The 25882-nt window shown below is 48.4% G+C and overlaps 1 protein-coding gene across 5 annotated transcripts in view; it reads right to left on the minus strand.

Moving 5' to 3' along the window:
- LOC125950510 (TGF-beta receptor type-1-like) overlaps window positions 1–25882 on the minus strand; it is a 76519-nt gene that overhangs the window by 35360 nt on the left and 15277 nt on the right. For all 5 annotated transcript variants that reach the window (XM_049678584.1, XM_049678588.1, XM_049678583.1 and 2 more), the window contains exons 3-4: window positions 7827–8063; window positions 6039–6156 (exon numbers count right to left, since the gene is read on the minus strand). In XM_049678584.1, coding sequence (XP_049534541.1) covers window positions 6039–6156; window positions 7827–8063 — 355 coding nt within the window. The remainder of the gene's footprint in view (window positions 1–6038; window positions 6157–7826; window positions 8064–25882) is intronic.

The following is a 25882-nucleotide window of genomic DNA, read 5'->3' on the forward strand; positions in this document are numbered from 1 at the left end:
GTTGAAGCGAAAGAAACGAACGAGAGGGGGAGAGGGGCGATGGGACAGAAGGGAGGGGGTATTTGTTCTCGATTGACATCAAACGGTGTATATTTGTGTGCGATTGGTATGGCGTAAAAGCCAGTCACTGATAACGCAGATCAAAGGTAAAGCGCTCGTGACGAAACCAAACCGTCGCTTTGGTTTCCATAGCGAATTGAATTTCTAAAATTAGTTCCAACCATCATCAAGTGAAATACAATCTGCGCCATTTGCAGGGCTTCATAATTAGGGGTTCATTGATATGTATTTAGTTTTTATGGAGGTCCTCCAGCCCGGGATGGGTAGGAGGGAGGGGGGGAGGGGAGAAACAAATTCTGCTAATTAAATTGTTAAACAGTAATTTATTCTTACCATTACTCTAATCACTTGATGCCAATATCTTCATAATTAGCAACCAACAGATAGGACACAAGAAAACACTTTCACCCTTTTGGGTTGGTGGGTAAAGCAGGGACCGCAGTCCAACCCTAGCGGATGGAATAATTTTAAAATTTCCCCTAACCAACACCACGTCACTGAAAGCTGACCCGGTGGAACGGACGGTGGTCCCGGTGCCGTAGTAACGCTTACCACGCTCGGTAAAATAAAAAGTCAAAGCCAGATAATGATCCGACAAGGGGTTACGGCAAACGGTTTTCCATCCATTTTTCTTCATTTACCCAGCGAAACTAAAGCACCCACCCCTAGCCCTAGGACTAGACTGCGCAAGTTAATACCTTGCGCTCGGTACTTACCACTACTACGTGGAGATGGAGCGACGAAGCCATACGGTGCTCCGTCCAAATGCTCCAGCTACTGAAGCCCTCAGCTGAAACCAACTCCCGGGAATCTTTCCCCCGCAACCGTTTAGCAGCTGCTTTCGGTTTAATTAGCAGACTATTTACCCGAAACCCACCACCACCACCGAGCGCTGAAGACCGAAGTACGGGAGCCCTGCGCTCTGGCGAAAGGCCTCCCAACGACCATCAATTTCCCCATTAACTAGACAGTTTTAATTGCCGACTGTCCGGCGCTATACCGTCGGTTCCCGGGCCAACCGAGCGCAAGCAAGTTGGGGCTGGGGCGAAATGGTTGAAACTAGTTTGACCACAAGCGGACTCGGAGTGAAGGAGAAAAGCTGGGAGCTCACCATGGATCGATCCATGCTTCATCGTGCTTCATCGAGCATCGAGGGGTCTACCGGTGGCTCCCTCCCCTAACGCCCGAGGTCTATTAGTTATAGTTACTGCCTACTTACCAGTTCGCACATGAAGCATCTTCTTCTCCATTCTAGTCTCGTTAGCATACAGAAAGTGCGAGAGACACGTGCACCAATACGAACAAAACGGACCAGAACGGGACCGCGTTCAGAGTGAAGGCGTTGAAAATTGGAAATTAGCACCCGGTCGGTCGGGTCCTGGGGGGAGTCTTAGTTGGGGTCTACCTAATACGTAACCACAGCGTGTGGATTGGATTTCGAACCATTTTTGGGTTGAGGTGAAGAGGCCATCTAATTGGAAGATGTTTCGCGTGGGTTCGTAAATCAGAATCACGGCTACGCGAAAAGGAGCTCCATAAAAGCTCCAGCAGTGGTGTGGTTTAGGGGAGTAACATACAATTTGAATGCAATGTACTGCTCTCTGCCGTCATCCGAAAATTGACTTTCCATTGTTGAAGGTGAGAAAAATAGAAGAGAAGTGATTGAGCAAATTGATCATAAGTTAGCAAGATATTCAAAAAAACAGACGCACGAGCAACACGTTGTCGAAACCTCAAATGATCATCAACAATGGCAGATGATGTCATTCCCTAAAACCCACTTTATGAGCTCAATTAAAGCGAGGGGAACAATTATTAATAAATTTCACGCAACGCTAGACCACCAGCGGTTGCTGAAGCGCAATGCTGGCCCGGTGAACGACCGCAAGGACAAGCAGCAATTCCCTTGTCGCGCACGTATCGATATCGCATTAACAACACAACATCGCGGCGACTTACATCGCGTGTATCGGAAACGCTTTCCATTTCACGATTTTCTTCCACGGGGAACCCACGGGGACGAACCCACCGGGACGAACATCGAAAAACAATCCAACGACGACGTGTAACTCCCGTTTGCTGCCCCAAGAACCACCACCATAGCATGTCGTTACAATTCGATTTCAATTTTGCATCTTTTGCGAGACACCATAAAATTACACAAACGGCGCGGAACGGTACACGTTCCGATACACACACCGCAGCACCACACCACCGTCGTGACGTAGTAACCGGGGCTTTGTGACTTCGATCCTTCGGCCAACCAATATAACCAGTTCGCGTCGATCGCGGCGGGATCCGCGTCTGATTATTGCTGGAATGGCAAAACCGCGATATGAAAGCATCGCCCTGCTCGGCGTGGGGTGGTTGTAATGTGGCCCCAGCCACACACACACACACACGCACACACACGCACACACACGCACACATATGGTTACACCGGATGATGTCGATGCGAGATTTGGTGTACTGTACAGTTCCGTATAACTGCGTTTGTTATTCGATACAGCGAATATATGAATATCGTGAGGGCGGAATGTGGGGCTAGAACCTTTAGGAAACCGCGTGAGTAGTGAGGCTGAAGAGTAGGGGAGGACGCAGCAACCAGGAGGCAATCAGGAGACGGCGATAGGACGACGATGATGGTTTTCGCGAATGGGTTGGAAAATTGTTGGATGATTTTTCCTCCATTCCTGTTTGTTTTTTTTCCTTTCTCGAGGGAGGAGTTTGTGTCACGTTGTGCTGTGTTGTTTGGATGTGTGTGTGTGTGTGTGTGTGTGTGTGTGTGTGTGTGTGTGTGTGTGTGTGTGTGTGTGTGTGTGTGTGTGTGTGTGTGTGTGTGTGTGTGTGTGTGTGTGTGTGTGTGTGTGTGTGTGTGTGTGTGTCTTGGTCTCGTCGTTGTTGGTCATTATTCGTATGGAGGAAGGTTAATTTGCTGCCTTCCAGCCAGGGTTGCGTTGAGTATGGCTTTGTTGAAACGCAAAACAAAAGGGAAAACCAAAAAAATAAACCCCACGCTATGGTAATAATAACGATGAGCAAGGAATGCCCGTTTTATTAAGGGGCTCATAAAATACATATTAGCAAAATGAAGTGGAAAGACATTTTGCCCTACAGAGTCGGAAGGATTCGCGAAAATGGGTGGCATCGGATTTCGATTACGCAAAAAATCGGGAAAAACCATTGGGAGGAAGAGAAATGAAAAACTTGAAGGAGCTGCTGATTGGATTTGTAGTTGATGGACAAAATGATATAATGAAATGAATGAGCAAATTAAAAATTCCAATTCACTAAAAAGAAATGGTCAAACTAGAACCAAACGATTATGATGGGTGCAGTCAGTTGTGTTGGTGCGCATATATGAGACAATAACCGAAAACATCCTCTTTGATTAAAAACTTAGATAAATATTGGCACAAACTTAGCTAAACCACAAATGACTCATGATGACAAACAAAAGGGAATGAAGTTAACAACGAAACCTTACAAACAAATACATTATTAGCCAGCCATACTTTTTTAAGACTAACTAAAAAGGGACTTATATACAATTGCCATAAAAAGGACGACACTACTGTACGCGCGGATTGAAAATTTAATTTCTAGAGAAATGGCTGCGAGTTTGTTTGTTGAATTTTGATGTCTCTGCGCATTACACACACTTCGGGGCGAATAATACGAAAGATCGAAAGAATCAAGGAGGGACAAAGGAATCAGCCTATCTCGTGATTTGTTAAGTATTGCTCTACTGAAAGGACAAGACGAAATATAAATTCAACCTCCAGCTCCGTTGTGATCTCGTTGTTCGTGTACTGCAGGCCACTCCTTCGACACAAATTCAAATGTTCGCTCACGTAGCGTTCAATTCATACATTAAGCTGATTGTAATAACAATCGAAAGCCGGCATATATACATGAGAGGTCGTGGAATCAGCACCACAATACACAAAAAAAAGTCACACCGGCTGAGGAATGAAAATGGCAGAGAACAGGAGGGGGAGGGGGGGGGGCACCAAATCGTGCCACTCCGCGAAGACGACGTTCCGGGAAAGCGACGACAAAATAATGATGGTAAGGGGAACGGAAGAAGCGCAGCAGAGACGCGAGAAGCCAGGGAAGGTGCGCGTAGAGGGAGAACATGAATTTCTGTTGAAATTATTATTGGATTTAATTAAAACGCTGCTCGAGCACGCGTCCAGCGGAAACGCTTTCGTGTTTCCTTCAGCACCCAGCAGACCAGACAGGGACCGTGGACCTGACCCCTAAGGATTCCTGCTGCTGCTGCTGCTGTTGGTGTGATGCTTCGGTGTCCACGCTGTACTAGCATACTAATAACACGAACACCACGACGAATGTATCCTGCCCTGCACGGAACAACGAGTCACGGATGAGGACAATTCTTTTTGTTGCCTTTCTTGTTTCTTGATTCTTTGTCGGTTGGGGGAGCATAAAGAAGGAGAAAGGAAATCGTCTAAAGAGAAGAGGAGTGAGGGGCAGAAGAAGAAGGTCTAGTGGTCCAGTGTTGCTCTTCTCATTACACGTTGTCCTGTCATTCGCGCTCGCGCGATACGTCCGCCTGTTGGTTACACGGGACCAAACAGATTGGTGACCATGTAACGAGGGTCTCCGTTTACCCTCGTTGCAGGGCCGGCCCAGGTATCGGTCGTGTCTCCACAGTCCAGCCGCCAAACGCCAACGCTTTGTCGCAGCATAACTTTTGCCAATTTTTATTTCTTTCTTTTGCAGGACCCAGCAGGCTCTGGACGTGCACCAGCAGCAAAAACAGCGAACGAATGTTTTTTTTTTTTCTCTTTTCGGCAGAACGGCAGCACTGTTACTAGCAACAGGAGCGCCTACCTTACACCAGGTAAGAAACCGGACTTCGCGCCAGCAGTAGCCCACCGTTCCGGTCCGATGGGACCATTATGATTCAAAACAGACGCACAATACTGGCGCAAGGGGAGAGCGAAAGGATTCAACCCCGCCTGCACGTGATTGGTGTTCGGCCGGCCTTTCACGGCGGACCAGAGCGAGCCGGACCGAACACGGCGTCTTGACTTTTTGACGTCGGTCCGTAGTTGGTCCGCGGATCCGTGCGAGTTGGAATTGTAACAGAGTATTTACAAGCATTACCGGCGGATTTACCACTGTACACGGTACACACACCGTCCAGGCACAGATATACCAGGCAGCCGTTCCGTTTCGTCCTGTCAAGAGGATGTCAAGCGAACAATAACACGCAAAAAAGGGCTCCTGTCAAGAACCGAACCGCTCGTTTGAGAAGACACACAAACGTTGGAGGAAATAAATGCGTTCTTGGGGCGTAGGACGTGGTGGTGGGACCTACCAGTAGGCCTTGCGTTTTAGTTGAAAAAAAAAAATTAAACCATGAAAATGAATGATAGCCAACATATGGCCGTGACATTTAATGAGTCTCATGCTCCGTAGAGGATTAATGCGTCGTCTGTCCGTTAATATGGTCTTATGATGCCGTATATCCTGTGAGGCTGCTGCCTTTATGATGGAATATCCAAAAGAATGAAAGAACAAATGGAGAAAGTACGATGTGTACAAGAACACATAATCACGCACACGGGCGAACGGAGACACTCACACTCGCTACCAGAAGACAGTGAAATGATACGAAGATGAGTGTTGAGATGATTGAAAGTATTACATTAAAACCTAAATAATGGGGAGGGGGGGGGGGAGGGGGGAGAGAAAACATTTGGCAATGTTTTCACGGAAAGGTGGGGAATGGAAAGGATTTATACGATACGAACACACAGATACACACACTAACACACATTTAATAAGACTTTTTGGCCACGGTGTACAAGGGGTTATATCAAGGAGGAGGTGACGATGATAATGCGGCTGATGAGCAGATGATGGTGATGATGGATGAGGAAAGTTAGGGGGTAGCGGGGGTGGGGGGAAGGAGGGCCACCCGTGATTGGATGCAGATAAGACCCTACCTGTAGGAGTACTTGAGCGAACCGTCGGCTTCGCGCGTCAGCGAGGTAAAGCACACGCCGTCCGTCTCGCAGACGTAGTTCTCGTCCTTGCAAATGTCGCAGTGACATTTCAATAATTCTGTAAAACACAAACGAAGCGAAAGCATTGCATTAGCGGCTTAGTGGACGTACATAGGGTCCTAATCCCCCGAAATGCGTCCATAACATCTCCTGCTGGCGTGATACCTTCTACAATTTATGGTTTTTAATTTCCCGAAAACTTTAGCCCCGGACCACGAGTGTCGCCGTAATGTGAATCCTTTCTACATTTCAAATCCCCGTTCCGAAGATGTGTGACGTTGGTCTGGTTACGTTCTCTGGTCTCTGGTGTAGAACGGTGGACCCTCCTTTCTCTTTGGAACAACTTTTCCCAAAGAAGCAACAGCAGCAGCAGCAGGAGCAGTCCTCGACCGTTTGATAACTTCTTTGGCCACGCTTAAGTGTTATTGCCCCCTCCCCTGCCAAAGCACACCACTCTTTGGCGATTCGGACAAACCGGCCCTGGGTCCACCGCCGGAGTAGCTCTCAATTAATGCGGGCTGATCTCGCGGGGTTGAAATGGTTTCAATCGCTTTCCGCTTAAGTGCGCGCCTTCTTAATGCCAATCTTTTGATGATCTTCATGCTACTGTGGCTGCTGCTGCTGCTGCTCGTGTTGGCGCTATATTAATAAATACTCGAGCCCTCATTACCGAGCACTTAGACCGATCGGAGGTGCTGATTTCACGCGTTGGTGGCGCCGAGAAGCAATTAAAATATGCTTCGCGAAAAAGAACCGTCGCGTATTTGACATGGAAGATAAATAAAACAAATTCACCGAGCTAGAAGCCCCTCCGGTGTCTTCGCCAATACCAATTCGTGGCGCACAAGCAATCGAGCTCATTAGCAATCGAAAAGCATCATCGTGTGCGCGTTCGGCAGAGTTCGGCAAATAATTAATAACCATTTTCCGTCGCGCAAAATTACGATTTGTGCCACCAACAGCGTAGCAGACATTGAGTTCCTTCTCTCGATCCCTACCACCACCTGTCTACTGCTGCTGTTGCTGTTGCTGCTGGCGGTGCTGATGTCTGGCTTTAATCCCTCGTCTGTATGCTAGCGAATGCTCTCCGGGGATAACTTTTGTCCCAACAGCAGCCCAGCAACAACGCCCAGCCACTGTCACACCAGTCAACGGCTAAGGGAACGGCTGCCAACGTTCTTCCTGACCTATCCTTGATCCTGGAAAGGAAAGTCACTCCCACAAGCCCCGTCACCAGACGCGACATCACATCCGGAATGGGGGGTACGATCCCCGAGACGGTCGCCCCTAGACCGGTGCGCGGTGGAAGTTTGGAAGCAAATTTAATGGGGAGCGCGAGAAGGGTCGTTTACCGTTGTCACATTCTTGTCTGTCTAGGCTAAACCGGTCCGCCCGCCCCCTATGGGCCATGGTTCGGGGGTTTGGTGAGATATTTCGTTAATCACCCCATATTCACAAGCTCGCAGCAAGGGGGGTTGATTTTGTAAGGAGCAAGGATTCGACGACAGAAAAAAAGGAACATTCGAGTGCCACAGACGGTGGCTGTAGGTTGGCCGCCCGGGGCGGGATAAATAGGGAAATTGCTTCTCCATCAGGGAAATTGGGTGCACTGTGGGTTCGCTAAACTCTGGTACAGCAGCAGCAATGAAAAATGCCCTCCAAAAACCAACTCGAAACATAGTTCCAGCAACAGGAAGTGGGCGCACAACGCGGACTCGCTATACTTACTGGTTTTATTTTTATCCGCCGTCAGCGTCATCGTCTGGGGCGAGGCAGCCTGCAGGGAGGCTGGTGCCAGGGCGGGACCGTTCGAGGAGCCACCACCACCACCACCGGCGGCGGCGGCGGCGCTCACCGGAAACTGCTGTGACGGTTGATCCTGATTCGCGTGCTCCATCATCATCATCATCGACGACGACGTATCGTTATCGTCACCGGTCGCCGTATGCCGGTAGATCGTTGAGGCTGATGGATGGTCGCGGACGCAAACGCACACAACAGTTGGAATAAATTGAAATATACGAAAAGAGAAAAGAAGAAAATGTTGTTAGAAAAATGGTTTTGTAAATGAAAATGGAAAGAAGGAAAGAACATTTGATTGCGACGGAGGCCGACGGAGTTCACAATGCGTAGTCCAAGGTTTGGTTGTTTGCATGCGGATCAAGATGTTCCTGACTCGCGGCGATCCGGACGAACCACCACCCTCCCGAGAGCCGAACAATAACGGACACAGAAACACACTTCAAACGCAACCAATAGCCGTCAACGGCCACTTCTCTTTGAATCAATTATACGCCAGAGCGCGTCGCGTGGTTCGTGTTACTTTTGCAGGCTCTGCAATCATTATCGTTAAGAGGCGAAGAGAGCCAATCGTGAGGTGTGCAACCGTACGGAACGTCTCACAGACTGCTTGGCGCTACTCAGGCAGATGCTGAGATACGACGGCTGGGCCGCGGTTGGTTTTAGCAGAACGTCTACGAAGAACCAGCGAACCCTGTAAGCTAAGAGCACTCTGCGGACTTTGGTCCGGGCTGGTGCGCTGCTGGCGTCGTTTTATTCAAATTTTATTTCCCGACAGAATTTTCCAAAACACAATGGCCACCATGCCATGAATCATACACTACTGGAGAGGAGGAAGAGGTGTTCGGTGTGTGTATGTTCCGGGCGCCCCGTAGATGGTATTTCCTCGTGTGGCTTGCTTTCCACCACTTCATTCGTGTGTGCGTGTTTGTTAATGTTTATTTTGTTTCGAACTAGGTTTCTTTTTTAAAGGTTTTTTTTTGTCTTAACACACACACACACATTAGCATGGCGCCTGATGACGACGCCGTGGGGCTCGTAGTTTAAGTCCAATTTGGACTCCACTTGGCATCAAGGTTGATATGTTGTAGCCAACCACACCTTCAATGTCAACGGAAGGTGAGCTCGCCACCAGGCGATAAACCATCTACCAGGTGCCCCGGACCTTCCACTATCTCTCTTCCTCCTCTCTCTAGCCTTGGACACAACCTTACAAACCAACGTAATTTCCGCTGTGGCTCGTTAACGCCGTCCGGTGAGGACGAATTGGACAAAGTATTGGGCAAGGATCGTCAGCAGATGCACACAAGCAAGGAGAATCGGAGCCTCGAAAGTGTTTCAAGTGTCAAATTTATCATTCGGGACGGCAATTAACTTGATGCCCGCGTGCTGCCCTCAAAGGGAAACTCTTCTCGAACGCGTAAGGCCAATTCCAAACAATTGAGCCCGATGGCGCATGACAAACGGCGATCAGACACCTTCGATACCGGTGCGCTTGGGTCCCCCTTCGGATTACTCTATTAGGCCCAATCATTTCTCAAAAAACAAAAAGAATGTACCTCGTCAACTGATGCGACCACTCGACGATCATTTATCACAAGGCCAGAAGTGCAAGCTGATGGTACCACCCTGAAGCCAAATTTACAAAAAAGAAGTCAAAAAAACGATGAAAAAAAAACAATTTCTTATCCAGTTCCCCATCCATCCATTACGCAGATGGAGCGAGATGCCATTAATTACCGCTTAGTACGTTTGCGAGAGCCAGCAATCTAATCGTCGTTTATGCTCCACTAACTACCCCAAAGTGCTGTTGCTCGCTGGCTAGTTGTGCAGGCTACTACGACTTCCACTTTGCATGCTCTCACAACCTTATCTAAACTTCTTCATAAACTTCTCGCTATGCTAGGCGAGGTGAATGAAAACCAAACAAAGTACGCCTTACGGCGAGACCGTTTACGACGGACCTAATAAACACCTCTCCCTACGGGTTGCAGTCCAAGAACAAGTCTCACTGGGTGGTTGGTGCCACCCTCGAGTGACATTTAAATAAAAATCACATCGACAAATTAATGGCCCAAGGAAACGACGAGCGAACGAGCAACGGATGGAGCAGTAGCAGCAGCAAACCGTTACCCCGCACTTCTCCTGCTCCTCGATCCGTCTGTGGTTTCCCGGTTCACCATTACCGTTTCGTAAAGTAATTTTTCTAAATGTCTTCCACACGCGGTGCTAGACGCGTGTGTTCGTGTCCGGGAATGCATCAGCAAGCATCAGGGAACCCCCAGGGGACCAGTGCATTTGCATGCTGCACTCAGAAAACATAGAACACAGGCAGCAGTTGGAATGATAACGAGGAATTTCGTAGCTAAACGCACGTGGGCGTGGATGCGTCTGGCGTAACGGTTGGTCGATCGGTCGCTTCGGACGGTCAGCAATTATCGCACCACTCCTTGCGTGCGCATTTCTTGGAAGAAACGCCATGATGGGAATCGGATCAATCAGAATCCTTACATTGTATCCACCGTAATGGTCCATTGTGAGGAGCGGCAACGGGGCGTGAGGTGGAGGAGATCGATGGATGACAGAGCTATCGAAATCTGACAGCTGAACATCGGTCCATTTGATCGGTCACGTCCAGCCGGGGAGCTCGCGATAAACATATGATTGCAAAATTATGCATTTTTACGCTAAATGGATGTTGCGTACGACGTGCAACCACAGGGCGACTATCGGCAACTTACGTAGCACATCCGGAATGGAATGGAATGGAACGTTTGACTTTTTGCACCGCTTTTGTACCACTCTCTGAAGCGAGGCAATGTCACCTGAGGTTCACCTGATGTGGTCATCATCATCATCATCACATGCTGCTACTACCATGACGATCACCATCGCTTATCTGATAGAAGCACCTCGGCAGAAGCTAACAACTATCCCTTTACCTCACATCACATCCTATCCCCTGAAGGCAAACAAACAGTCGAAGCAAATCGTCGACAAGAGCAACACAACCGCTAGCGGCTCACGACGAACCGGCTCCCCGATGACGATGATGTTGATGGTGGGTTGGCTTTCCGCACATTAAAACGATCCAGAGCTTCTCTTAAGGGCTCGGTGGTGCGAGTGTAAGATGATAAGAGGAGGTTGAGAGTCGGGCGAGATAAGATAATCTGTAGATTGTAGGGCCGGTGCGGTCGTGACGGTTACGGGCAGAGGCCTGCTGTTTACGTAAAGCTCCTGTCACGTAATGTAGGTGACACAGTTACACACACATACCCCAGTGCCTGTATGTCCCCGAGGACTGAGTATGAAATCAATTTCAACATCAACAACAACCGGGTCCAAGAACCGGTGGCAACGGCGATTTAGATGTTCTACTCTCTATCTCTCGCTCTGTCTCGGGGGTACCATCAAACGATTTAACGGGGAATACGTCGGATGGCAGTTCCGGTATTCCAAGCAGCTGGTGCAGATGAACCACTCGAGAATGACCAAGAGTGTGCTGTAATGTTAAACCAGTGCCAATACCATGATTGTGGGCACCGTAAACGGTATCCAAACAGAAGATACAGGCAGCAAATGTGGATTGAAGAGAATCTTCGCACTGTATTCCTTACGAGCACGATCAACTGATAGTAGATGCGCAATAGGAAAGGAGCTGGCTTTCGCCCTTAGTTAATCAGATAGTATGTTAAACTTCCATCGAAAGGTTGAATTATTTGTAATCTAGTGAAGCGATTACGGCATTTCTTTAGCATCAATGTGAGCCCAGAACACTTTTAACTAATTCGAAGTTTCTGAACTCTGAATATTCAATATGAATAGAATTCCAAAACCGGGTTTGAGAACTACTTCAATCAAAACTATGAAAGAGATATGACTATTGAATTAGCCGTGAGGTACAACACTAGAAATAGAGTGTAACAAACGTGTACGAAATGTAACTCTGTTAAAGACCTCCTTAGATCTTCCAAAACTATTATTAAAGTAAACGTCTTAAGTGGGTACGTATTATAATTAGCAAAACGGCATCGTTTACATTATCGTTACCGGCTATGAAAATCTACGAACAGCGTGAATTGTGTGAACCTTTTTTTATTTTGAATGTTAACGGAATGTTTAGTTATAGCACCCGATAAATAATAGAGCAATAATGTGCTAACAACGTTTTCAACGTGATAAAAAAAAAAGATGTATTACGATCAACCATCCCACTACGATCTTATCCTTTCATCACATCTAAAGCATAGTTGTAAAAAAAAAGCTTCGAGCATCATTATTCACCGTGCATTCAGTACCGCACACAGTTGATGTTATCAGCCTTTTTTAACCGTTTCACAAGACAAGCGCCGCACCGAAACCCCCGCAACAACAACAACAACAACAGTGCGAAAAATCGAAAACACCAACAACAGCAAACACACAATTCAATGAAGGCCCCAGGCGGTTGGTGGGTGAGTGGGTGGGTGGACGGGTGGGTGATTGCATTTCACACTCTCGCTCGCATCGGCCACCAACAAACCAAATCCTAAATCTGCGTTCCGCTGATTAATGGGCGCCGCCCGGCTCGGTTTCACCGTTTCGTCGCGTGGTTCGCGTAACATGATAAGACGATGATTCTCGGCACCAGCACCAACCCTAGTCGGCCGCGGTTCGCCGCCACCACCGTACTCAATGCGTCTCAATTCACCCTTTCTTTCACCTTCTACCAGCAACAACAACTACAACACCGACTTACTATGTACCTCCTTTCTCCCTCCAGCACCATACCCAGTAGTGCTGACCATGACACAGCGCCGCGCTCCTGAGCCAAGATTGTGATGAAAACGAAAACAAACAAACGGCTCATGATGCGGCTAACCCTTTCGCGCTCTTTCGCTCTCTCTCTAGAGGTTTGGTGTCGAACACCAGATTAGTACGCGGTGCAGCGCCATCCGCAGCAGCGTCTTTTGCGAGGCTCTCCCAACCCAGCTGATAAGGAAGCGAGTGGAACGCCATTTAGGTTTCCTTTTCGTTGTTTCGTTTCGTCTGATTTGATCCTCTGCCTCTCTTTATTTTCTGCTTCATTACATCGTGGGGCTGTGGTTGTGTTTGTGCGGTTGCGAACTTCTTTTACTTTCGGGCTACAAGCCCTTCACAGCTGATGAAGCACACCGGTAGCAGCAACAGCAGCAGCAGCAGCAGCAGCAGCAGGAGTAGCAGCAGAGAAGAGGTCATGCTCTAGAGAGGGCATCGTGCTGTTCCGATGGGAGCGATTAGAGCGGAACTGAGATAAGCGGCACGTCTGAGACGCGACGAAACTCTAAAATTCTCTCCCGCAAAACCGCCAACACTCCGCGAACCCGCGTTCCCCTAAACCGATAAGACGTTGGTACGTCTGGGAAGTGATTAATCACATCAACGCCTTCACAGCTCACCAGGCCTGCGGTTAAGCAGCTAGCTAGAATGATGCTGAAGATACGCGTTCCTTCCACGATCACCATCCTTAACCTATGGTACGAAGAATTGCGGATTACGAGGTAATGTCACGCTTCTAAAAAGCAAAAAACGAAATCTTAATTTTTCAACTTCAACGCGCCCTGTCGTCTTCTTGCCTGTTGCTTGTCGTCTGTTTGTTCAAGGTTTTCTCACATCTGCCGGTTGCGGGTTCGTGTATTTATCGCTTCAATTGTGACGTTACGCTACGAGAGAAGCCTTCTTCTTCCACACGATCATAACAGCCCGCCTCGAGAGAGAGAGCAAACTGGTCCACTAATTGTAAGAACCAACGACGGTCCCACGTACGGGCTACACACACACACAGGTTCAAGGTAGCCTGGACCTGGACGCCGGTGAACCACAAACACCTTCACGCGCCGTTCATCAATATTGACCAATTGACGCCGCACAGTGCGAGGTACACGAGAACGACCATGAACGGACGTCACCACCGAACGGATCGAACTGCCGCCGCTCGACGCGGTTTAACTTACTCTCCCTCCGTCCCCTCTATGTACCGATGCGGTGGAACCACCCGGATCGAACCCGGTTGACCATCAATCATAAGCACCTCTCGCAAGCCACAACCATCAGCGTCTTTCGTATCCATCGTATTGTCTTAGGGGGTAGTAGTGTGTCTGGCCACCACAATGGCTCAAGGGATGATTTGCATATCTTCATCGCAATCATCTCGAAGCCTCGAGGTGCTCTGGAGGCCATCTGCGCCATTTGGCACGGGGGGGGGACAAGATGTAGTACCGAAGGCATGGTGTGTACAGAAACCCGGAAACAGCCCTGGTGGGAGCCATTACATCCTCATGCCCAAAAAAAAACTCGAACGGAATCAACCGGAGATAGGTTAGCAGCAATAATCGAGCATCGTTTCGCCAGCATATGAAACAACACGCCACACCTGACCGGGACCCAATCCAAACCAATCCAATCCACGACGCCATCCATTTTCTGTCGAAAGCAATTGAGTGCCGGACCGGCAGACGATGACGATGAAGACGACCGATGATGGCGTACAGCAGAAGCAGAAGCAGAAACAGTAGCAGGGCAGCACCGCATAACCGCCGCATCGCACCGTTAAATGACCTGTCATCAAGGAGATCATTGTACGCAGTTTCAGTTCACCAAAGGAGTAGGAGAAGGAGAAGGAGGAGGAGGAGTTGCGTATGGCGTATGAAACAAGCAAATGGCGGACACACCAAGGGCTTCAATGGCACTACGCGAGAAACGTTTGAACCGAATGCGGACATCCATTTGCCGGACGCAATGCCACTAAGTGCCTGTCGCTGGTACTACACCTCGACTTCCTCTCCTCGACTTCTTTCGGTCCTCTCTCCACGGCCGGGGTCTATGGCCAGCCGTTTTTATGGGGCATTTTCCAAGAACCAACCACCAATCAGACCGGAATGCAACCCAATATGCCGGGTGGTTTGCGCGTTCGAAAAGGAGCGGGACAGTCGGTGGCAATACAATATTATGATTATGTTAATGGGCAACCCCGGGGGTTGTATGATAATCACGCTCACCACACTTCTGGGGCTAGCGATTAAGGCTAGAAAAGTGTACGCGTGTGTGTGTGAGAGAGAGAGAGATAGCTTAGTATTTCTAGTAAAACGATTCCCGGGATGCAGAAGATGCCGGGGTTGGTGGTGCCGAGTTTCGTTTTACATTTATGCTGTGCCTTCTGGTCCATTTCTGGTCAAACCGGTTCCGAAAGGACTTCCCGCCCCCCCCCCCCACCCCCCGGGGGGCTAACTGCAACCAGCGCCAGAGGAAGGAATCAGAAGAAAAGTAACCGAAAAAGTAAAAGAAAAATATAAACTCAACCACCATCTTACCGGGCCGGCGGGTGAGTTAGCATAATTTGTCCGAGTGCCAAACGCGCGTAATGATAGCAATAAGAGGCTCGCGGTCGGTGTCACAAAAGGACATCATCATCATCATCAGCGTCACCAGCGTCTCCAGCGTCATCGGGGTGGGGACAGAGAACTAGGAACCGAACCACAGACCGAAACCGGACGGACAAATCTGCTGCATAATCTTTCATATCGCTGTTGTTTCATGCTTTCGCCTCAACACCAAGCCGTCACCGGTGGGACCCATTTGCCCATGACGTTGACCGGCAACGATGGCAGGGAAAAAGGATAACAGCAACGAAAGCGATACGGAAGGTACAATCGCATCACCACCACCACCACCACAACCATCGCAGAGTTGATTTACATCGTGAAAAACCGACCGAACCTGGAACGGTACGTGGCGATCACTTTAAGGAGCCACTTTGGCCACCGCCAGCGCTGCCACCGGCTTTGTCCACCGACCGACCGACCACCAACCACGACGAGGATGACGACGATGTGGAAATCGCGGAAAATTATGGAAAAGTTCATCATAACGAGGAGAGGAATTGTGCGATTTTCAAAGCCCGCACCCCATTCGTGATTTTCATCCATTTTTCCCCTTCCCTTGCCTTGCCTTTCCCTTACTCCTAGCGCCCTGAGGTGGGGGGGACTCGTCGGTTGTGTTTTGTTTCTTCGATCGCTTTCCGACTTTCCGACTTTGCTTCTTTGGGGTTTTGCCGTCTTTTTGTCTCTCCACCACCGTTCCGTGCAACATTCGAGGGTCCTTTTGGGGTGCCTAGTGCGGATTTCCATCCATTTGAATTTTTATGCTTTCCGTCTCTCTAGCCTCTCGTTCCGCCTCTCTGGTCTCCCGGTTCCACTCTGGGCCGAAAGGGTGGGGTTCATGGTCTGGCCCGGAATCCCGTTGCCAGAAGGCTTCTGGTACTGCTGCTGCTGCTGCTCGGCCAATCGTTTCCATCAATCGTATTTGGACGAACGAAATCGTTTCCTTTCTTTTTCCTTTTTTTTTTGGTTGTTGGTTGTTTTGCTCTGCTTCGAACACTAAAGCATCTTGTTGTTAGCTCGTTCGCTAGCTCGTTGTTAGAGACGGAAACGGAACAAAATGGCGTGGCGAGCGCGCGCGCGCTGTTCACTTAGCAACGACGAAACGGTAAATATGTAAAATTTGGTCCAGCAAAGGCGCCGCTGGCAGGACCATGGCCATGGTACGGCCTTTGCTATCCGCGAGGGTTTTGTTGCCGGAGCGGAACCCCCGGTCCGGGATTGCGAGGACGGAAAGGGCGTATTTGTGAGTGGGCATCGCGCGGCCCACGATGGAGGATCCCGTCTGCTTCCTTCCTTCCTTCCTTCCTTCCTTTTCGCGGTGTGATACATGATTTTTGAGATTTCGCACGAAAATTTGTGCCGTAAAAATAAACATCCTTCTCCACCTCAATCAACGCACCTTTTCGGTCGACACTAGAGGTTGTCAAGTGATCAAGAACCGTTTCGGTGCGCGGTGGGAAAAAAAGGTCCGATTCGGATTGCTGAATCAGAGAAGCGGCTTTACATCGGAATAAAGGAATTTCCACGAACGCGAAGTAGGGGAAAGCCATACTTACAGTCGTCTTACCGGTTGCGACGATTTGACGAACTTACGAGTGGTAAATAATCTATTTTTATAGATAAAGAATGGATCGCCAAACATGTTGCCAAAGCAAAACGGCTAGACTGATCGATCTAAATCTTTTTTTATGCTCCCGTTCAGATCAAAGGAGGATTTATATGAAGAGAAACCATCTGTAAAATGAGAGGAAATCAGTTGTACTTAAAACGTTATGCAATAAAAATGATTTTTGATCCGCGCATAATCAGAACAACTTGCTTGGGACTTTTTTCATATCGTTACTGTTCTCTGTCGGCGAAATGTTCTTCCTCGATTGCTTCGATTGTCATCTCGAAAAATTTTATCGTTTATTGTTTGTTTGCTCAAGTGAACTTGCCTCCATTTGTTTAATCTCAACTAAATCTGTCAGTTCTTTTCAGGTTATCAAAGTTAACTGTTGTAATGCAGCGAAATTTTTAACAATTTGCGCCTATTTCGTTGGTAGATGACATATACTAACTGCAAGCAAAGCATTCATTTTAATAAAAAAATGCTAGCAAAAAGAAAGACAATCATGTGATCTCGCATTGATTGATTTAATTTCTAAATCCCAGGACGTTTTTTGCGAAAAATTTTTTTACATTAAAAACACAACCTAGAGTCTGCTAACCTCATACCTGCACCTTAGAAGCTAGAAAAGTCTACGCCACGACAGACGATATTCAAATAAACCTTATAAAGCTCCAACGCTACCGATGACGGAGAGTTTCTCGTCGTCACGTTCGGTGGCATCAAAATTATGTTCTTTGCGACCGTATAATAAGACACAGCGCAGTAGAAACGAAAAATCATGGCCGCACACATTTATTCATTTCCTTTCCTTCATTTCCGAGCACCAATTCCCAGCCGTGACGACGGAGATGCACCATGCTATGCGCTTTCCCAGAATGACAGAAGGGCGCGTGTGGCGTCGTGGCCGTATCACGGGCGAACAATATTTTTTGGAAAAACTCTTTACACCGGACGACAACGAGTCAGTCTTAAATCTCACTGTCTTAGTCACGCCTCTTTCTCCCTGACCTTTTCTCCACTCGATTTGCCTGCCAGCGCGATTTTCCGCGAAGAATGGCACGATCTACAAAGACCCGTCCGTCCATCCGTCCGTGACTGCAGTTGAGTCTCGGAACGTGCGAAATGTGAATCAGAAAACAGATAAATACCAATACTGCCGTCTCCTCTTCTTCTGTGGCCATCAATGGCCGGGGGAGGGGGGGGGGGTTGGGGGGGGGGTCCCCAAAGGCCAAATCAAACTTTTTCCACCGCAATCACCGTCACCGCCGCTTCCTGCTCTTCCACCGGATCATCAACAAACCACCAAAACGGTCCCAAACGTCCAGCAGCACCGGACAAACGATCCAGGAGGGGAAGGAGGTCAAGCCGATGGTAAAACTTTCCTTACTATGGGCTTCGGTCTCGGTGCCCCATGGTTGGCCGCTTCAAAAAGGACACACTCGGAACGGACCGACGGACGGCCGGGCGCAACCCGTGGACGTGCTTTACGTGCCTTGACATCACGCCACGATTTTTCCTCTTCATTTTCCTCCATTATGAGCTATCCGTACCGGGAGTTCATACACGGGACAGTGTATGTATGTGAACAGTGCGCGTTCGGTGTGGAAGATAGTTGATAAGACGATGGAATGGCCGAGGATGCAAACCAAAGGTAATGGTGGACCGCAATGCCGGCAAAAAAAAAACACATCCTCATCAAAATCGCCGGTCCAACGAGTCGCCACCTTTTTGAACACCGATGACCTATGGTATTGGTGCGCAGCCAGGCGACGCGTCAACCACAGCAGGGAAGGGCATGCACCCCATGATCCCAAGCACCGTTTGATGGTGGTGGTGGTGGTGGCCACCACCAGGAAATCGATGCGCGGGCCATCGTCATCATCATGCACAAAACGACGGGTATTGAACGACCATTTGTCCTTGGGTAACGCTTGACTTTTGACTTCCTGGCCGGTCAGGGTTCAGGTTTGCATCGTCCTCGTCGTCGTTGTCGTCGTGATACACGTCGTTGCTTTCTTTGCCATTTTTTCTTAATGACTTCGGTGCACCGGTGAAGGAAGCAGCCCGTTTCCTTAGGGAGCCCGAGTGGTACTATGAGTCTTGCCAGAGTGTCTAACCTTTGCTCTAGGTCCCATGTCCTGATCCGTGCACCGTGTGGAATTACGCGTGAAATGTAAATGGGGTCTTGAAGCGGGCAACAAATTGGTAGCGAAAAGACGAGCGATGGTGACTAACTTAATTTAAGTGTTTACCCCTCTCGCGTAACAGCGAATCATATTTACAGAGCATTTCCCGGACCGAACACCAAACTCCAAGAGTGTTTCTACACTAGCAGAAAACTTTCGTTAACGCAAAGAAAAAAATGAGGGCAACTTTTTTGTACGGCGCACAACAAATTTTGGAGCAAAGGTTTCTTTACATCTATTTTCAGAGCAGTACAGCGTTGTGTGTTTGTGTAACAGCGGCAGGTAAGTTATTTTGAGGCTATAATGACTATTTTGTGTGATTAAACTTATGTTTTATACGATTCAGCGTATAAAAATGTGCTAAAACATGCCTCTAAGGAAATCTGTTTTTTTAATGTATAAACATTTCGTTGCTATATGATAGTTTCGTGCAACGAAAATTCTCTGTTACTGTAGAAACACCCTAACAACGTCTCGGCAACGAAAGGTCCTTATCTAGGACAGAAACCAATTTTTCATATGGACTTTAGGCGTGTGTAGAGACGTTGTAAGAGAAGAAAATAGAGCGAAGAGAGGAATCATCAGAATACTACACGGTCCCCTCATCTCACGCCGTCAACCACGAATCAAAGCAGCCTTTGCTTGGGCTGCTGCTACCGGGGGGAGGGCCCGGGGCCCGGGGGTTCTTTACGCATGCCACGGGTTAAAATAGCTTAGCGTTAAATTGCGAAAACTTTCCAGCCACTTAAGTCCCTAAATCGCAAACCAAACTCGAGGTACCTATTGGGTGCCGCGTACATGGTGTGATCCGAACACACACGCACACATACACGCAAACTCACATACATGACGTTGTGCCATCCGCCGCTTCCCTTTACGTGTGTGTGTATATAGAAATAATTTGCAAATAAAATACGACAATAAATCCAAGCAGCCAGCGTCCTCACACACATTAGTTGTTGTTGTTGCTGTTCTTCTTCTTCTGTGCGTTGGGTCGACGACGCAACCCAAAATGGTTCGTGCGCGTGTCTGGCGATGGAAAGCAAACCGGCATCCTGCAAACGGATGGACGGAGCAACGCGAAACGAAGAAGCAAATCTTTATCCACACAAACCCCAAAAACCACGCGCACACCAGCGCCGTTGCTGCTGTTGCCGCTGCCGCTGCCGCTGCTGCCATTTTCCAGCCTTACCGGCACCGGAAGGCAGCCAATCTTGGGCCTGTTTTCCAGCATCCCTTCACATCCGTCTTCATGTGTGGATCATTGTATGGCGTATGGCGATGGTGGTCGCGCCCGGGGTTCGTGTCTGGTTTCAGGGCATGAATGTTCAACTATCCGAGCTGAACTTTATCCTTTTTGGTGGTGTTGGTGGTGGTGGTGGTGATGGTGATGGTACGCAGTGGTATGGTATGCCTTTTCCCTTATTTTATGCACCAGAGCTAAACCCGATGTTGTTGAATGTTTCATAAACATGCGGAAGAGTGCGCACTGTTGATGGCCTCCTTTACGACCCCCTCCACGTAAGGTAATTTCTATTTTTAAACATATTTCCAAGATTTTCAACTGTTGACATGCCTTGGGGGTTGGTATCGTTAGAACTCGTTAGACGATCCGGGACGGGTGCTTGAAACGAAATGATGAAAAATGGAGTTCCAGAGCTCCAGTGGAGGTGCTCGTCTGCCGTTTGCCCAAGCCAGTCAGTACATCACATCATCGCCATCGCCATCGCCGATCATCGTCTTCGTCATCGCCCTCCCCCCTCATCATCCGGCTCCGGCTTATCCGGTGTGTAGCAGTGTGCCAGTGCCGGTGCGCGGTGTGGTCAATGCTCCTCCACACGCGGGGCGGCGCGACTGCCAGCCATTCCAGAAATCTGTTACCAAGACATGGCGACAATCGTGGCGGTCGCGCGGCCGCTGCTCGCGCTAATGGCGCATTGGCGACGATTTCTTATGTTTCTGCGGCGCTCAACGATGGCAACGGAGCAAACAACAGTAGTTGCAGCAGGAGCAGCATGACGAGCCCACACCCTGACCCCCCGACACCGACCGGAGGCCGCGGTTCCCTGGGTTTTGTCTTGTTTGCGCGGTGATTTAGTCGTTAGGTTGATTGATATTATTAGTTTGTTGCACTCGGCGTGTATACTAGAACTCTTCTCCCTTCCAGACCCCGACCCTGGTCACCGCGTCCCGACCGTCATCGGAGAGCGGACGTGCGACATTGGCGCAACCAGCGCCAAATGAATTTGACCAACGATTTCGTCGGTGTCCAGGTTTCCAGCAAATGGGCACGATAATAATGATGATGATGATGGCCGTCTTTTGTCGCACAACTATCTCGCCGCTCGGGCTCGGTTCAGTGCAGGAAGACGAGGCGAGGCAAACAGATGGCAAAAAGGGAGAAGTGGAGCAAAAAGGCATTGCCGATACCTTGGGTTGGTTTGACTGAGAGGAGAAATTAGGTAGCTGTTGCTGGATATTTACAATTTAAGTAAAACCCGGAGCCGAACAAACGTCATTTAGAACGACACAAACATTTACATGATCACTATATATAGTTCTGGTTCCAATCAGAGATATAAAACCAGTATGAGACTAACAACATGTTTGATCAGGTTTTTTGTTATGTTATATGCTATCTGCAGAGACAAATGGCGCTATCGATAAAAAAGGTGTCTGCAATGCTGATTTTTTTAAATATATTGTTTGCATCTCAATAAACAACGCTCCATCATTGGGCAGGTCTGGAATTTCCCTGTTACAAAACAGTGTACACATCGTCGCAAAGATATAAAGGGCCATATCTGCTACACAACACGCGGCAAGATACTAATGAAGAGAAGCAAACTTTACATACCCAACGACCACAATATATGTAAACCAAATCTAAACATCTGTAAATACGGCTTCGGCTCCATAATTCATCATTAACAAAAATATGTAAAACAAAAAAAAAGCAAATGATGATATCGCTACCTTACAAAAAGCCATTAATATATTCTCCGCTAAACAATCTCTAACAGGAAATTGCATATTGTATAAATTGTATTTGGCATCTGAAAAAACCAAACAAAAGCTTTGCATTTCGGTAACGACTAACATAATGTGAGGCGTAGATTTGAAGCTAGTTCAAAATATAACGCAATAAGTGTTTATGAATCGAAGAGGTAACAGAATCGACATCATATCCATTCGCTTCCATGGAAATGGTTTGAATGATGATAATTTTGAAGATTAATTCCTGGATGCTGGATGAATGCATCACAAGAACTATTCAAATTATTTCTGGGCATGCATGCGAGTATTATTTATTTAGAGCTTATATAAATAATATGATATTTCCGATATTATTTATATTATTAAGCTCATTTCTTCATGTGCACGTGCATCAACCAACATAAACAATAAACATTGCAATATGTCCCTCAGAAAGGCTTATAATGATAGCTGAAGGCACGGTGTCTGCTGCACGTTGACGGGAAGCAACAAATCAAAACATCAAAACGCACGCAACGAATCTTCTGATGCTCGTGTACCAGAGAAAAGCACTAGCTAAAGGCACAAGACATCAAAAGATATAAAAAAAAATTCGCTATAAAAAAGAACAAGACAACATGAACCGTCAATCCGACGTAGAACTCCGGGGCCCAGAAACTAACCATAACAAGAATCAGGTGAGCAAAACCAATAGTTGCGCTTTGTTTACACCAGCACAAAGCGCGTGCAGAGAGGGAATTCACTTTCGCTGCAGAATTGTTGCATTTTGCAACAAGCGGACGGACGGTAGACGTCTGCGAGTGCCGAGTGCTTACCACCACCGCGGCCGGCCGCGGAGCTGGGTGTCATCCCGTCATGTAAACACACTTGAACTTGCCTCTGGCTGGCATTCACGGTTGGCTCACGCGACGGCTCGCCGTTTCGCGTGTTGTTGCTGTTGCTGTTGCTGTTGCCCGTCTAGCACCAATACACGCAACACCGGCACACCGAGACTGACTGGTCTGGGCGAGCTTTATGCTACCGATGAGCTGGCTAGCACACCTTTAGCTATGACGCGGTGGTAGACGATCGATGACCGCCAGGGGAGAGATGGCAATGGCCAAGGACAAAGAAAACGAGTGGGCGAGTGAACGTAGCACAACGAGTGGTTGCCGGTATCGCTGAAGGGGGGGAGGGAGAACCCATCAAAGTGCATCCAATACACACAGCATCGTGGTGGATCGATTGCAACGTGACACTGTTGGACCTGGGGACAAGGAACAAGGAACAAGGATGTGCTGCTGGAGGAAAACAACAACCGGAAAGTTGCGTTTACAGCTGCACCAGCAGCATTCGATAAACATTAACAATTTCAAGTATAGCTTCGCAAGTCGCTTCTAACGTTAAACCTGCTGCACAATGATTAGTGATAATTGCAAGAACTACTCAAATCATGTATGTTGCAAACTCACAAATCAAATCCATGCTGCGAGTGACAATCGCCACAAAAAAAACACAAAAAAGGAAAATGCTGAAAATGATAAACGGTCGCCGGCAAGTCGGTCCCGTTCAAGCGTTTATCGTTTTAATCAAAGCTTCTTGCGGGTCACATGTGGGGTATGTGATTTGGAATATGTTGGAATATGGAAGAGAGCGTGATTTGGAATATGTTAGGTTCAGCAGTGTGTCTGTCTGTCTGTGTGTGCGTTCACTATACGAATATCCTCCTTCAATCGGTTACCAGCAACAACATAAACCAGAGAAGAGGGCAGCATCCCCAACAGTCACAGATCACATCATACATCGCTATCGGACGGAAGCAAGGAAGGAAGGAAGAAAGGATGGTAACAAATGTGCGTGCGTTGTTATGTGCAACATCATGGCAACAACAAATTGCACCCCTTCTCCTCTCCCCCTCGGCGCAACACCCCCTTCCTTTTCCCGATACTCGGTAATGTCCGATAATAAAGTACACCCATAAAAGCCAAATTGAGCCTCGACCGACCACCGACCGAATGGTGCGAATGTGTTTCCCGTCCCTTGGGAAGCGACACCCCTGCCCTTCTTCCCGGGGAGAGCGGGCGAGGTGTGGAAAATCTGCGAAAAAATCTCAGCATTTACCACGACCTTCGCGGCATCGACCGCGGCAAGGGAAACACTGCGAAAGGAGTACGTACGCGGCCGCGGCCCCCGGAGATGAGGGGTAACGCTCCTTAAACGCCCCATTGGTAGCAGCTGGTGGCTGGAGGAGCTAAGGAGGTCCATCGCACCCCGTGCACCGACACTTTCCAGTTACTGTTGTTTGGGGCTGAGAAATGGTCCTTCCTCCCTCGCCCGAAAGAAGGGTGCCAAAAGATGTTGTGCGTTTCGTTTCGACCCGTGCAGTCGGTTCATGAATAATCCCAACCACCGTGGGCCCGGCCAAGCAAAGGATGTGGACTGTGCCCGAAGAAGGACAGCCAGAGATGGGACAAGCGACACTTGCCTGCGGAAGGATTTGTGCTAAAAAGGAAGAAGCAGCCAAATCTTAGGGAAAAGAAAGGAGTAAGCACGAAAATGCGATAGCGAATGTGAAAGAAGTGTTCGTGAAAAGAGAGAGAAAGAAAAAAACCAGAATCCTCGGTTGGACTGGCAGCCACAGATCCCAGAAGCCGACAACACCGGAAGAATGACCGGCATAAAGCGGAGCAAAAATATGGCGCTGCTGCTGCTGCTGATGTTTCCGTTCCGCCCGCTGCTAGACACCTTTTGCTGCTGCTCTCTCTCTCTCTCTCTGTTCCATTTTCTGTTTAAACTTTCCATTTCTCCACAACTCGGTTGCCTCCTTCTCCGGGGGGTTCATGTTCATGACACAACATTGTCACACTGTCACAGCAGCAGTCTGATTGTGAAAAAAAAGGGCCCCAAAAAAGAAAAACGGAAAAACGAGCTAAACGGCCAGCAGCCGAGCCACAACGAGGGACACGACGACATCCGCGGGATGGGATTTCGACACTTACGAGCGCTAAGCTTGGGGCGCCTGACTTCGGTTCGGGTTGGCTCGAGCTGGCTGGACCGTCCCCAAAAGACCCTTCCTTTCCTTCTTTTCTACTCCTCCGGGGGAGGGTACGCGCGCGTGTGTACGCGTGAAAGGAAATCACACCCCTGGCCACAGTACTCCCTCCCCCCCTCCCCCTCTTTCCACCCTTTTCTGTGTCTAAATATTTTATTTTATTTATCTTTCAGCAGCACACGCCAATCGACGCCAAGAAGGCATGCCGCAGCCCTCGCAGCAGACCCCGAGGTGGATTCATCCTTGAATGCTGCCTTCGGTGGAAGTGTTTTGTAGCATTGCAGATTGCGGAGAGAGGAGGTGCAGGGCCAGGCATTCCATTTTGTCCATTTACAACGCAAATTCCTTGGCACACAAAAAAAAACAGTCGCTCTTCCTGCGTCGTCTCGACGGACACGGATCTTCCCTAATACCAGCTGCTGCTGGCTGCTATAATGTTCGCCGTTTCGATGTCTGGGGTCTGTCTCCTGTTGGCTGTTGCACTCTTGCGTTGCTCTATGGTTGCTAAGTGTCTTGTTTCGATTTGAAAGCGATAGCTTTTATCACTTCCACCACACTTCAAAGCGAAGCTTTCCCTCCCTCGTCACCGGATCGGAAGTGATTTTTTTTTTGTAAAGCAAGCAATTGTTCTTCGACTGTTCGAACGAAGCAGTAAAAAAAAAGGCGGTATAAATGGAAATGGGGGAAATTCAATTGGAAGCGAAGCTTTATCGAACAAACAACAATAACCGAAGCTTTGAAGCATAAAATGGTGCACCGGA

The sequence above is a fragment of the Anopheles darlingi genome, chromosome 2 (genome assembly GCF_943734745.1).
Source record: "Anopheles darlingi chromosome 2, idAnoDarlMG_H_01, whole genome shotgun sequence".
Classification (NCBI taxonomy): domain Eukaryota; kingdom Metazoa; phylum Arthropoda; class Insecta; order Diptera; family Culicidae; genus Anopheles; species Anopheles darlingi.